Below are 15,806 nucleotides of genomic sequence, written 5' to 3'. Positions count from 1 at the left end.
CACCATAAATGTGTATGAGACAAATTAAATAATGATGGGACTAGTCTTCATTCTGGTACGCATTAAAAATTGTGTTTTTTTAAAGATTTACTTATTTATTCCAGAGAGAGAGAGAGAGAGAGAGCACCCACCTGTGGGGAGAGGGGCAGAGGGAGAGAAGCAGACTCCCCGCTGAGGGCAGAGCCTGATCTCATGACCTGAGCTGAAACTGAGTTGGATGCTTAACCAGCCGAGCTACCCAGGTGCCCCGAGAATTGTTCTTTAAAGCACTGGCAGCTCTACTCATATTTTCCTGCTTGGTTCTCAAAAGACTAAGCAGCTTTTTTTTTTTTTTTTTTTTTTAAAGATTTTATTTATTTATTTATTTGAGAGAGAGAGAGAGAGAGAGAGAGATCGAGCATGAGAAGAGAGAGGTCAGTGGGAGAAGCAGAGTCCCTGTCTAGCAGGGAACCCGATGTGGAACTCAATCCCGGGACTCCAGGATCATGACCTGAGCCAAAGGCAGTCGCTTAACCAACTGAGCCACCCAGGCACCCGAAATATTAAGCAGCTTTAAAATAACTGCATAGGATCATATGGTAGTACCCATGAAAAAGCCAATGCTAATAAACTGGCTGAGGACTGACTGTTCATTAGGCCACATGTTCTAAAGCAAAATAAAGTTGTATGGTAACAATCAAAGGCCACAATCAAATTGAGAAACTTTTTTTAAAAGACTGGTTCATTGATTTGAGAAAGAGCGAGAGCCCATGAGTAGGGGAAGGGGCAGAGGGAAAGGGGACGGGAGAATCTCAAGCTGACTCTGCCCTGAGCATGAAATGCACTGCAGGGCTCGATCTCGCAACCCTGAGATCATGACCTGAGCCGAAATCAAGAGTTAGATGCTTCGCTGACTGAGCCACCCAGGTGCCCCGCAAACTGAGAAAATTTTTTTGGGAAGGCATTACTTTATTTAAAAAAAAAAAAGAATTAAAAAAAAATCCAAGTTCTTTTCTTTAAATAAAATAATGCCTTCCTAAAAAACACACACATATATATTTGGATGTTAATCACATAGGACTTTTGCTTCAGAACATACAAAACTCAATTTTCAAATTTTTACTGTGCCAAGATTTGTCCATGATATGGACAACACATTCTGTCAAAATCTGAATAATGTTAAATTCCTACATCTTTGTCAGGTAGGCTGAAAAGGAATTCTCTGTCAAAGCGACCAGGCCTTCGCAAAGCAGGATCGATGGAATCCAGTCTGTTGGTTGCACCAATGACCACAATTTCCCCTCTGCTGTCCAATCCATCCATAAGTGCTAGCAGGGTGGAAACAATGGAACTAAATGTAAAAATAAGAGAGAAGAGATTAAACATATGATGCTGAATATGTTATTTCTTCTTTTGCTAAGATTTAATAGATAAAACATGTGAACACATTTTCTCAGAGCATGCCATTACTTCCAATAGATTAAAAACTGTAAAATAACACACTAAATGGCATACAGAGATTACAATCAATGAAAAACATAAATGGCCTTTAGAATGCCACAATGGTTCTGGAAGACATTTTGTGAAGCATAACTTCACATAGGAACATGAAAGTCGCCCAAAAAGGATACAATATAAAAAAAAAAATACTGGACAAACTTTATGTAAAAAAATGCTCCATTGTGTATACATTATCAAAGAACGCCCAAATAAAATGAAATATACACAAATCATAAAAATAGAACTTCAATTACATTTTAATTATGGATAGACAATAAAACAACCTCCACATCTTCATCATCCACTTTCTCCCCCCCTCCCTTTTTTTAAGATTTTACTTATTTGACAGACAGAGATCACAAGTAGGCAGAGAGGCAGGCAGAGATAGAGTGGGTAAGTAGGTTCCCCGCTGAGCAGAGAGCCTGATGTGGGGCTCGATCCCAAGACCCTGGGACCATGACCTGAGCCAAAGGCTGAGGTTTTAACCCACTGAGTCACCCAGGAGCCCATCCTTTTTTTTTTTTTTTAAGTTTTTTTAAATCTCTACACCCAACATGGGGCTCGAACTTATGACTCCGAAATCAAGAGTCATGTGCTCTTCCAACTCAGCCAGCTAGGCACCCCTTCATCACCCACTTTCAACAATTATCAGTGTCTTTTTTTTTCTGATGTAATCCAATAGTTCTTTGAGGAAGAAAACCCCAAAACTTCACACACATCATTTAATCCGTACATATTTCATATTAAATAATGTATTTATTTCTGAAATAAGGACTACAGAACTCCACAGTTACTAGGATACCAATGGAAATGACAATAATCCCTTAACATCACCTAATATTTAATTTTCCTGATCGTTTCAGAATATCTTTTCACATTCGATTTTTTTAAGCCAAGACCCATATACTACACTTGGTCAAATGTCCCTCAAATCAAGAGTTTCCATTGGATCTTCCTTTTTATTCCTTTATGCCATGTATTTGTTGAAGAAATTGGGTCATTTGCCTTTTAAAATTTCCTTCCCATATTCTGGATTGGTCTGCTTGCCTCCTAATAGGGTCATTTTACCTGTCCTCTATCTTTCATATTTTCTATGAACTGGCAATTAGATCTAGAAGCTTAACAGATGCAGGCTGAACTACTTGGGATAGCATATATCATAGGAACATACTGTGTACTTGCTATGATATATGCAGGAGGCACATAATGCCAGTTTTCCCTTTAAGATCAGCGAACTGGGTTTAAGTGAGGTGTTACCAGTTTACAACATTCACCATAAACTTCACTATCAACCTTATTACCTGTTTTTATAGCCGCTGATTGCTTAGATTAGGGTTTCTTAATCTGGGCACATATTAACATTTGGGTTAGGTAACTCTTTGTTGTACAGAGCTGTCCTCTGCACTGCAGGATGTTTAGCAGCGCCTGTGGTCCTTACCCACCTCCTCTAATTTGTGACAATTAAAAATGTCTCCAGACATTTGACCCATGTAGGGGGAAGAGGCAAAATCCACTACCAGCTAAAAACCACAGGCCTAGATCCACTATTTGCGAAAGGGCAATTTTCTATTTCAATAATTTTCCTTGCATTTACAAACTGTGATTTTCCTATAAAGAATAATGTTACTCCATTAATTATTAAATTACTCTGAATCATGGTCTGAATCATAGTTACAGGATAGGAAAAAGAAATGCTTGATTCATCTTCTTTATCAATTTTCAGAGTAGTGAGTCACTATTTTAAGCATCCTCTGGAGTGACCAATAAGGTTTTTATTTTTAAAAAATCATTAAAAACGGACAGTTTTTATGTATTTGATGCTATTCACTCTGTTTTAGTCATTCTTTTTGATGCTCAAATTATCCCATCTTGGTTCATGGAAACTCCTTCAAAATTTTTTGACTATGTCATTCTGATGTGACCCCGGCAGTTTTTGATTGCCTCCTTGCTTCCAGGTATTACATGATATTCCAGGCTTGTCTTATTTCCAGACTTATTTCCATTATCTACCATCCCTCCTAAGAGCTGTAGTATTTAGAAACCACATTTTGGGTACTAGGGGTACGAATTGTTACTGGATTGTAAAAGCTTCTAGGCCTTTTAAAGTGTCCAGAGCTAGAAATTATTTTTTCTTAAAAAAATTCATTGTGAGTTCATACTGATACTCCCAATTCAAAGTAAAGATTTTAAGGTTTTAATTTAACTTATTTTATATTTAATCCTCCTTTTCTTAGGCTAAAAATCATATATTCTAAGGCATTCACAAGCTTGCTTATTTGCATTATCTGACTGGTATTATTACTAACAAAAAATACAATTTAATCATGTAACGCTTATTTACTTATTTATTTATTGTAAAGATTTTATTTATTGGACACAGAGAGAAAGAGATCACAAGTAGGCAGAGAGGCAGACAGAGAGGGGGAAGCAGGTTCCCCTCAGAGCAGAGAGCCCGATGTGGGGCTTGATCCCAGGACCGAGAACATGATCTGAGCCCAAGACAGAGGCCCAACACGCCAAGCCACCCAGGCGCCCCTAATCATGTAACTTTTAAAAATGCTTATTTAACAAAAATGTTTATGCTCAGATTGTTTAAGTCTTCAGTTAAAAAAAAACAAAACCAGGTGCCTGGGTAGTTCAGTTGGTTATGTGACTGCTTTTGGCTCAGGTCATGAGTACTGGGATCATGTCCCACATTGGGCTCCCTGCTCAGTGGGGAGTCTGCTTCTCCATCTGACTCTCCCCTCTCTCACCCTCTTTCTCAAATAAATAAATAAAATCTTAAAAAAACAAACAACCCCCCCCCAAACTTGCACACTAAATTTCCCATACATATATATATATATTTCCCATAAATAAATTATATGTATACACACACACACACACACACACACACACACACACACACATATAAAATGTAGCCACCAGGTGCCTCATTAGTGCAGTAGGTAGCACTCAGCCTCATAAAACGTAGCCACCTGGTTTTCCCAATACCATTTATGGAAGAGACTGTCTATCCTATAGTCTTACACACAATGTCCCCACTGCATATTCCTGCCTCATTTGTCACAGATTAATTGACCCTATAGCACGGATTTACTTCTGGGCTCTCTATCCTGTTCCTTTCATCTATTTTTGTGCCAGTGCCATACTGTTCTGATTACCACAGCTTTGTAGCATATTTTGAAATCTGGGACTGTGCTCTATACAAGAGCAAAATCTTTGCTCTTTCTCAGGACTGCTTTGGCAATCTTTGAAATCGGACCACTTTCTTACACCATTCACAAAAATAAACTCAAAATGGAATAAAGACCTAAATATGAGACCAGAAAGCATAAAACTCCTTAAAGAAAACATAGGAAGTAAATATCTTGGATGTCAGCCTTTGCAACATTTTTCTAGATGTGTCTTCTTAGGCAAAAGAAACCAAAGCCAATTTAAACTTCTGGGAATACACCGAAATAAAATGCCTTTGCAAAGCAAAGGAAGCTATCAACAAAAGAAAAAGGCAACCTACTGAATAGAAGATATTTCCAAATGATATATCCGAAATGTTGTTAATACCAAAAATATATAAAGAACTTCTACAACACAACACAAAAAAACCCCAAATAATCTGATTAAAAAAATGGGAAGAGCACATTCTTTGAAAGGACATTTTCCCAAAGAAGCCATACAGATAGCCACACAGGAAAAGATAGTCAACATCACTATTAATCAGGGAAATGCAAATCAAAACCACAATGAGATATCATTTTATACCTGTCAGAATGGCTAATATCAAAAGACAAGAAATATTAACTGTTGGCAATGATGTGGAGAAAATAAAACCCTTTGGGAATGTAAATTGGTACAGCCACTATGGAAAATAGTACAGAGGTTCCTCAAAAAGTTAAAAAATAAAAATACCAATCCCCCCATTTAATCCAATAATTCCACTATTGGTTATTTACTGCCCCCCCAAAAAACCCCCACTAGTTCAAAAATGTACATGTACCTCTGTTTAATAAAGCATTGTTTACAACAGCCAAGATATGGAAGCAACCTAGCTGTCCATCAATAGGTGACGGATAGGTAAAGATGTGTTATACAGGTCTACAAGGGAATATTACTCGGCCACAAATAATGGGATCTTGCCATTTGCAACAACATAGATTGACCAAGGGGATGTTATACTAAGAGAAATGTCAGGTAAAGACAAATACCACATGATTTCAGTTATATGTAGAATCTAAAAACAAAACAAACAAACAAAAAACCACAGAAACGAAACCATAAACACAGAACAAACTGGTAATTGCCAGAGGGAAGGGAGCTGGATGATGAGCAAAATGGGTGAAGAAGATCAAATGGCACAAACTTACAGTTATAAAATGCGTCACGAAGGTGAAAAGTACAGCATGGGGAATATAGTCAATACTGTAATAGTGTTGTATGGTGACAGATGGTAACTACACTTATCCTGGTATGAGCATAGCTTAATGTATAGAATTGCGGAATCACTATGTTTTACACCTTAAACTAACAACATTGTCAACTATCCTTCAATTAAAAAACATATGTATGTACTTGAGATACATGTGATGTATCTCACATCACATGTGCTGTGAGATGGCATGTGAGATGACATGTGCTTCCCAAACTGCGCTATAATTTTTGTTGCTAAAATTTCTCCAATTCCTTACAGAACTGTTGCAGAACACGGTAAGCACTCAATTAATTCAACACAATGAATCCAGTATGGCTGATGACGACATGTGCCATGTATAAAAAGTCTGTATGATTACTGGTAGGGTATTACAGACACAACAATTTTTATCATAGTATTTAACATTTTAATTTACTGACTGCAACAAATGAAACCGTGTAGCGTCAAGTCAAAGAAGGCTATCAGGCTACAGTAAATATTGTTAGGTATTAGAAAAATAAAAACCTATCTATCATTCACATCGCTATGTCTTGCTCCTTTTTATATTATTTACAATAAAAAGACAATGCAATACTGGTATATATGAAGGCATGCAAACATTTGCTTTAGGGCATCCCAAATTAATTAAGCAATTACAGATAATACATGAGACCAGCTAAAAAGATGTTCTGAAAAACTGAAGATGAACTAGGATTAAAAGTAGTTTAGATTCAAGATGAGGCTGGGGCGCTAAGGACAAGTGCCCCACTTGGGCAGTCAGCTTATCACAGGGGAGGTGCAATTTTCCCATCCTAAAAATGAAAAAGTTGACCCAATCTGTGAATCTCCAACTAGTAGTCATGCGCAAAGACATATTTTGTTTGGCTAAGGCAGTGTCTTAAAAAACCTTAATTAGCTGGCAACATTTAAAAGATACTTAACACAAAAATTTGAACTAACATTTAAGAAAGAGAACAAATTAATTTTTCAAGTCTGAGTCAGCTTCTGCACTTCAGTTAACAGGTTGGAGCTAAAAATGACTTATGATTAGATGCTCGGCTACATTCTCAGCCGTGGCCCAACTCTCACTATTGGTCTGTCTCACTTATTTCCATTTGCTTTACACCTCACTGGTCCATGGGCTTTTAAGTTTGTATCATGAATTAAACCTGCATCATGAACTAAATGAATATTTTTATACTGTGCTTGTGAAAACCTTGCCATGCAGAAATGGTCTATTTTATCTTTTTGTACTATATATTAAGGTTCTACCAAAATAAGGAAACTATTGCTTTGTAAAGTATCTTTCACTGTTTAACATTCTATTCCTCATGCAACATCAATATAGCTCAGAAAACAGGAAGAAAGGCAGAGGTGCCATCAAGCAAAGTTTACCTGTGAATTTGATCTTGCCTGCTTGATCGTACTGGAGCCAGACCATCGATTTCATCAAAAAAAATAATGGATGGGCGCATCTGATAAGCCTAAAAAACAGGTCCAGTGGTTGCATGTTATCATGAATAACTTCAAATATATAGACTTAATATGAGCCATTTTAATACACTTTCATTCCAACTTGCTTATAGAATTTATTTATAATTCATAAATCTAAATGTAAATCCCAGAACCAGATTTTAAGGATCCAAACTAAAATATAATATATATAATTTAATTTTACTTGCATTCTCAATTGGAGATATTCAAAATACATACTCCCCTGACCACATACCTCAGGTTTCATATAGCTATAGTTATTGGGACACATAAAATTATCTATTCAAGACCAAGTTAAAACAAGACAAAGACCAGAAGACAATGACATAGCCTTCTTCCAGGTCAGGATGGTAAAACATTAAGCAAGATGCCATTGTTGTCTTTTTTAAAAGTCTGCTTCAATAAAGTCGAAGAAACTCAGTGAGCTATATAAAGAGATTTAAGAGCATTTGCAGCAATATGCCTCAATAGATCAGAATGTATTATCTCACAATGTGCTATCGATACAATCTGGGATATGAAATTGAAAGTCTCTAGGGCAGAACTAATCTTCAGCTCACATACTGAGACATCTCACTATGCTAAGTATGAGAGTTTCAGTCTCTCTCTAGATATGAGACTTAAGACTCCAAAGAACTTAAGATTCAATCATTTCTTTGTCTTTTTCCTATAGAACTGTTCATCATAGGTCAGTATTATCTTGACATACAAAAGAAAATAATCCATAGAGTATATATTTGGTCTAATTCTTCTGAGTTTATTTCTATGAAATATGATGAAATACAAGACTTATCTAATCCTCCCATACTTACATTTACATTGATTATAGGTCTACATAGGTAAATAAATTTTAATATCATACCTGATCAAATAATAATCGTAGCTGTCTTTCAGACTCTCCTACCCATTTACTCAGACAATCAGCACCTTTCCTCATGAAGAATGCTACTCTCTTATCCCCTTGACTGCACTCATTGGCAAGTGCTCTAGCAACCAGAGTTTTTCCAGTTCCAGGTGGACCATAAAACAAACAACCTCTATAATAGAATAAGCATTATTTTAGTATTACATTAGAAAGTAGACTATTTAAAGAAAATTAGAAATCAATTTCACAAATGCAGTTAGTGAATAAAAAAGTAAGACAAATGAAATATTGTTTCAATCCATAGAGCACAATTTAAAACCTGAAAATATCAATACTACAAAATTGAAATTAATAACACCCTTTATTTGAATCATGTTTTCTTTTATTCACTCACCATGCTCATCATATTATTTACCTTGCACAGAAGTCAGGCTTAGACAGGCTTGATAGTTTACTTTTGTAACATTATCAGGGGAAAGAATAGCAGATTTCACCTACAACCCTTGGTTTCAGTGCCAGTAACATAGTACCAAAAGTTTTGTATGAAAACATGATGGGAATGAATAGAAAAGAAAGATAAAAGAAGAGAGCTTAAAGAAATAATAGGTGGGGACACCTGGGTGGCTCAGTGGGTTAAGCCTCTGCCTTCGGCTCAGGTCATGATCTCAGGGTCCTGGGATCCAGTCCCACTTTGGGCTCCCTGCTGAGCAGGGAGCCTGCTTCCTCCTGTCCCTCTGCTGCTCCCCCTGCTTGTGTGCTCTCTCCTCTCTCACTGTCAAATAAATAAATTCTTAAAAAAAAAAAAATAGGTGTTTCAGTGCCAGGGACTAGGACAATGTAAATAATTTGGAATCATTCTTGGTGATATCACTGTAATGGGGTAATCTATAATTTTTCACATATTTCCAAAGTTATTCATTGCTCTTTGGATAGAATTCCCCCCAAAATGGATTGTACTCATAATTCTTATTAGAAATGTAAAAAGGATATAGAAATAGAACATGTCAGGGATTAAGTGCTACTAAAGTAACATAAAATAATCAATTTCAGATCATCATATAACTGCTCCTGAAAAATAACATTAAGATTCCAGAAAAGCAAAAATGACAAAATAAGAATTGTGAGGGAAAATTCACACGTAATAGATGAAATCTATTAAAAGAGTGATATATAAAAAAAAAATAAGAAATGGATATAATCACAGATAGAGAAAAATAAAACTTAAAAAACACACCATATGGGGGCGCCTGGGTGGCTCAGTGGGTTAAAGCCTCTGCCTTCGGCTTAGGTCATGATCCCAGGGTCCTGGGATCAAGTACCGTACGGGCTCTCTGCTCAGTGGGGAGCCTGCTTCCCCCTCTCTCTCTGCCTGCCTCTCTGCCTACTTGTGATCTCTGTCAAATAAATAAATAAAATCTTTAAAAAAAAAAAAACAACACACCATATGAAAACAGTAGGTTAACACAATTACATATTTGATATTATAAGGGGAAATATATGTTACAAGGACAGGGAAATGAGAAAAAATTAGAAGAGATGTTTCTTTTTAAATCTGCTAATTACTTTTTTTTTATAGTATTGCAGTATTTTATTCTGTCCATTAATAACTAAAATTTGAGAACATTTATAATATTAATGGAACTTTAAGAGAAGTTCAACTTTTTTTTTTTTAAAGATTTTATTTATTTATTTGACAGAGAGAGAGATCAGAAGTAGGCAGAGAGGCAGGCAGAGACAAGGGGAAGCAGGTTCCCCGCCGAGCAGAGAGCCCAACTCGGGGCTTGATCCCAGGATCCTGAGACCATGACCTGAGCAGAGGCCTAATCCACCGAGCCACCCAGGCACCCCAGTTCAATTTTTTTTTTACACTTCAATATTGGGTATTGTAAATGAGTCAAAATACAGGGCTGTCTTGGTGGCGCATTTGGTTGAGTGTTTTGGCTCATGTTTTGGTCTCAGGGTTGTAAGACTGAGCCCTGTGTCAGGCTCCATGCTCAGGGTGGAGTCTGCTTAAGACTCTCCCTCCCTCTGCCCCTCCCTCCCGCTCTCACTCTCTCTCCCTCAAATAAAAAAATTTCTAAAAAACAAAAACAAGGGGTGGGTGGGTGGCTCAGTCAGTTGGGCATCTGCCTTCGGCTCAGGTCATGATCCCAGCATCCTGGGATTGAGCCCCACATCAGACTCTGCTCCCAGGAAGCCTGCTTCGCCCTCTGCCCGTCACTCCACCTGCTTGTGCTCTCTCTCTCCAATGAATAAACAGAATCTTTAAAACAAACATACAAACAAAAACAAAATGTGGCCAAATTACATCAAAAACTTATAACAAATGCTTGGTATTAGTCTACATACTATTCAGTTTTTGGCATAAAGTTCTTTGGCTGCAAGGAAGAACATCTGGTTTACTTCACTAATAGGAATAGCTCTGTTTAATGCTGGAATGGCCTCTTCTTGGTATTTCTTCTGCTGTTGTTTTTAGCATAATTACCAGTGATTGTATGAATGGACTTGAGTGGACAGAGGTACTCGTTACGTTTATTCCAAATGAAGGTAAATAACCAGTCATTACAGTAATGAGGAGACAGACAGGCAATGCAACTGCCCTATATTTTTAAGGCCAATAGGGTTAGCCTAAGGAGGTTAGCCAAGATTCAGGAATAAAAGCCCACACAAAATGTAGTATGAAGCCAGACTTGGAGCTTAAGAAAAGAACAAAGCCATAAATTGCTCTCTGTGGCAATGGGGACAGTAAATTTTCCACCATTTTCCTTGGCTTTAGACAGTCTTGGGTCCTTGAAATGCCCACTCATGCTCCTCCTGACAGCTCTGCCACCTCAGAGGCAAAACACAGTAGGGGCAGAGAGGGAAAACTGAGGGAAAGGCTGGGTCATAATGGGTCTCCCCTCCTCAGACCCAATTTACTAAATTAACTAGGTACTTCCAATACTTCTTATAAGCAGCAAGTGCTGTTATTTAATATTAATATCTTTCTAATTAAAAACAGGTTTAATTCACCAATGTTTAACTGTGTATGGGAAAGGGGAAAAAAGCTTACTAATTTAAAAAAGTTTACTTAAATCAATGTTTCCATACAGGATGATTCAGGAAGAAAAGTTTCATAAGGAAAAAAGAATCAGGGGCTAGGGTTTAAAAATGGGTTAATAATGTATGAAAACTAGAAGAAAGAGGAAAAAGACTAAGTGTGGTGATATGAAAACTAAAATAAAATAGCTCCCAATAAGAAAGCTAATTTGTGAGGCGCCTGGGTGGCTCAGTGGGTTAAGCCGCTGCCTTCGGCTCAGGTCATGATCTCAGAGTCCTGGGATGGAGCCCCGCATCGGGCTCTCGGCTCAGCGGGGAGCCTGCTTCCTCCTCTCTCTCTGCCTGCCTCTCCGCCTGCTTGTGATCTGTCAAGTAAATAAATAAAAATCTTAAAAAAAAAAAAAAAAAAAGAAAGCTAATTTGTGGGGTGCCTGGGTGTCTCAGTCAGTTAAGCATCTATCTGACTCTTGATTTTGGCTCAGGTCATGATCTCAGGGTAGTGAGAATGATGGTGTCGGGCTCCATGCTAGGCAAGGAGACTGCTTAAGATTCTCTTCCTCTCCCTCTGTATTGCAACTTCCGTAGCCCTCCCTCTCTCTTAAAAAAACAAACAAACAGGGCGCCTGAGTGGCTCAGTGGGTTAAAGCCTCTACCTTTGGCTCAGGTCATGATCCCAGGGTCCTGGGATCGAGCCCCGCATCAGGCTCTCTGCTCAGCAGGGAGCCTGCTTCCTCCTCTCTCTCTGCCTGCCTCTCTGCCTACTTGTGATCTTTGTCTGTCAAATAAATAAATAAATAAAAATCTAAAAGAAAACAAACAAACAAAAAACAACAAAAAAATTAATTTGCAAAATACCTCTTGAAATTTAGAGGTAATATTATCTCCAGGCAGGAGAGAAGGGTTGGGCTGAAGTTTGAGGAGGATGGAATAAGACATTATTATTAAAAACTGGTGAGACCCCCCCCCCCCACTTTCTTTTACTACTCTGTGCAGGCAAATTGCTTGGCTAATTTACTTGCCCGTACGAGAAAAGATGAGATGCTGCAGAAAGTAAGTTAAGAACTCCATGCTGAACAGTGTAGACTACTAACCCTTTCCCAGGCCTACTGCTAAAATGCTGGCAGCCAGACTCATAAGTTTCAAACAGAAAACTGCAAGATTTGTCTCTGGTGGGGAAAAACAAGCCTAGATACTGACTTTGAGGACTTCTGGTAAAAGAATCACCACCCAACCATCATCCTAAGGTAAGGCCTAGAAATTAACAAGCTCTACAAGTGAGCTTTTAAAAACATGCTCCATTCTGGGGGTGCCTGAGTGGCTCAGTCAGTTGAGAGACAGACTCTTGATTTCTGCTCGGTCATCGTCTCAGGATTGTAAGATTAAGCTCCATGGGGGTGCTCAGCAGTCTGCTGGAGATCCTCTCCCTCTGTCCCTATACATGCTGGCATACGCACTTTTGGTCTCAAATAAATAAATCTTAAAAAAAAAAAAAGCTTCACCCTTAAATATTAACAAAGAGCCAAGGATCACTATACACTTAAAAGGAAATCCCCACTAGACACTTAAGGAAAAAAGATCAAAAGAGATGGAAACAAGAAAAAAAGTAGATTAATCTAGAAAGTCCAACATTCAGTTGACATGAATTGAGGGAAAAGAAAAAATGGAGTGGAAAAATTACTGAAGAAGTGATACAAAAAAACTTGCCTAGAAATCAAAGGACACTTTTCCGTACTGTAGAGGCACAGCACAATGAAAGCAGGAGGGGAAAAAAGACACATCAACAGACTGTGGCTCCAAGACCATTCTCAAAAAGAAAATAAAAATAACCTCTCTTCCATTCTTTTTTTCAGGATATTGCTGGAATGTACCCCATCAAAACACAGCTGTAAAAAACGGCCTTAGGAGAAGAGTAAATGAAACAAGATGGGATTGGGAGGGAGACAAACCATAAGTGACCCTAATCTCACAAAACAAACTGAGGGTTGATGGGGGGAGGGGATTCGGGTGAGGGGGGGGGGGATTATGGACATTGGGGAGGGTATGTGCTATGGTGAGTGCTGTGAAGTGTGTAAACCTGGTGATTCACAGACCTGTACCCCTGGGGATAAAAATATATTATGTGTTTATAAAAAATAAAATTAAAAAAAAAAAAAAAAAGGCCTTAGGGGCACCTTGCTGGCTCAGTCAGTGGAGGGTGAGACTCTTCATCTTGGGGCTGTGAGTTCAAGCTCCATGTTAGAGGTGAAGATTACTTAAAAATTAAGAAAAAAAAAATCTTAAAAAAAAAGGTCTTAGTTGATTCCAGGAAGCAGGGAATCCTGAAAGATAAAGGAAATCCCACTGATTGTGACGAGAAGTCCCAAAGCTTAGCTGTGCTTCAAGACTAAGAATAACCAGTCTGGATGGAATCAAGAGAACAAAGCTCCAAGATGTGTCTAGAAAAATGAGGAGTCAATAAATTATTTGTTATGTTTAACTGTACTGAAGAGTTTTATCACTAGCATAAACTGAAAAGTACATATAAAACTAATTACAAAAACCCTAAAGAACAACAACAAAAAAAAACCCCACCCACAGGCAAACAATATTAAAGCTGATGGGAAAGAGCAGAGTTGGAAAAGAGAGAAAATGTAGTCATAATATACTATATATGGTTCAGCTGTAAGAAATATTTACATAATCATAAAGAACACACTTAAAATTGACTCAACAATTTTACATGTGCATAAAGAAGCTACCAGGAGCATATGAGGACGGGAAAAAATGTATATGTATGGAGATAAGGGAAACCAAAAGAGCCTGTTCATGTTACAAGTCAATAGATTCTAAAACAGACCAAAAATTACAGTATAAGCATATTATTTAAATATGTATTTAAAAAGATAAACAGGAATGAAAGTAGTTGGCTCTGGAAAGTGAGAGGAGGAAGAGTAGAGAAGGAAGTACTATCATTTTTTCCTTTGTAAGACTTTTAAAATTATGTATATGTATTACTTTGGCATAAATCTAAAACTAAAGTATAAAAGTGAAAGAACAAAGTAAAGAATACGTATGGGAAGAATTTCACTAAATGTATGAAAAGCCTTGAAAACTATTTTTCTTTTAATAGAGAATCAATTTTGAAACCATTTTTTTGAGTTAAACTGTAAGAAAGTAAAAATATTCAAAGTACCCAGGAAAGCATAATAGATTACTATAGGCCTAAAAAAATTCAACAGACAAGTGTTATCTTTCTGGACAATAGTAGCATAGCCCAGAATTTGGCTAAAATAAAATGTACAATTAAAATTACCTTGGAGGTTGAATTTTGAATTTTTCAAAGACTTCTGGATAAAGTAATGGAAACACCACCATCTCTTTCAGAGCTGCAATATGATTAGACAGGCCCCCGATGCTATCAAATCGTACCTGACAATGGAAGGGAAACACGGACATTCTCAGATTTGGAGTTACAGTTAAAATGCCATTCCATCCCTAAACTGTACTCAACCCATACACAGTCAAATGAGTAACAGCATTTTAGCTGTAGCCCGAAGATTTGAAAAAAAGAAAAAATGTCTGTAAAGTTTCTGATTTAAAGAAAATTGGTTTATTTAACTTTAAAACTAAACTGAGGCAAACAGTATGTGTGTTCAAGCATACAATTCAAGGTAGTATAACTCACTGAAGAATCCAGTTGCATTGGATCAACATCTGCAAGACTTGCTCCAATCTTCATTCTATCTTTATAAATTCCTTTTAATTCATCTTTCCGAAAATTCAGCGGGAGGCACCTATTTAGAAAAGATTAAAAAAACCCCACCCCATTAGTTCACTTTTCTCCCCCGAATTCCATGTTAAAATATGGACATTTTCCTCAAAATCTTTTAAAAAAGGTTAAATTTCAATCACAACCATTGTGAAACTATGTATTTCAACTTCCTCATTTTCTTTATATAGGGTGAGAACTTCAATGTTAGAAATATTTGTCCCTGAAGTTTTATCATTAAAGATATACAGTCAAATGAAATACCAGTGTTCAAGACACCACAGCAGCATAAAGTAAATTCGTGTTTCTATCAATATACTTCATATTGACTAGGCTTAACATATACAAAGTATTTACTATTTTCCAGGCTGTTTTAGGCGGCTTTACATGTAATAATTCATTAAGTCCTCACAACAGTCTTATGGAGTAGGCATTATTATTTCCCCTATTTTAAAAGAAAACTGAGGCATAGAAAGGTTAACTAAAATGCTCAAAGTCACACAAAGTGGCAGATCCAGGACTCAAACCGAAGCAGTGGGCCTCTAGTCCTGCAACAATTCTGCTACAATACCTCTCAGCGAAACAGTCTCACGGTCCACCAAGCATTTGGATCCACATCAATCCTCTCATGCAAGAATGAATCACTGCTTTCCTAACTACTTTCAGAAACAGTTATGGTAGATTACACAGAGCACACCTAGAAGAACCTGCTTGTTTTACAGATGGAGAATGCAAACTGCTCTTGCTAGAGACTGAGACACTTAGGTTGGAGC

At 37.4% G+C, this 15,806-nt stretch overlaps 1 protein-coding gene and 1 pseudogene across 2 annotated transcripts in view; both read right to left on the bottom strand.

Moving 5' to 3' along the window:
- LOC111146629 (ATPase family, AAA domain containing 2) overlaps positions 1 to 15,806 on the bottom strand; it is a 68,554-nt gene that overhangs the window by 22,581 nt on the left and 30,167 nt on the right. For both annotated transcript variants that reach the window (XR_002640547.1, XM_022502263.1), the window contains exons 10-14: positions 14,950 to 15,058; positions 14,578 to 14,693; positions 8,244 to 8,418; positions 7,283 to 7,371; positions 1,171 to 1,330 (exon numbers count right to left, since the gene is read on the bottom strand). Coding sequence is in view for 1 of the 2 variants with exons in the window: in XM_022502263.1 (XP_022357971.1) it covers positions 1,171 to 1,330; positions 7,283 to 7,371; positions 8,244 to 8,418; positions 14,578 to 14,693; positions 14,950 to 15,058 (649 nt within the window). In the remaining variant the exon portion in view is untranslated. The remainder of the gene's footprint in view (positions 1 to 1,170; positions 1,331 to 7,282; positions 7,372 to 8,243; positions 8,419 to 14,577; positions 14,694 to 14,949; positions 15,059 to 15,806) is intronic.
- Positions 10,599 to 11,007, bottom strand: LOC111146630 (annotated as a pseudogene).

The sequence above is a fragment of the Enhydra lutris genome, unplaced genomic scaffold (assembly GCF_002288905.1).
Source record: "Enhydra lutris kenyoni isolate GAN:26980312 unplaced genomic scaffold, ASM228890v2 scaffoldscaffold14, whole genome shotgun sequence".
In the NCBI taxonomy this organism is placed as follows: Eukaryota; Metazoa; Chordata; class Mammalia; order Carnivora; family Mustelidae; genus Enhydra; species Enhydra lutris.
This window is presented reverse-complemented; position numbering and strand designations above follow the sequence as displayed.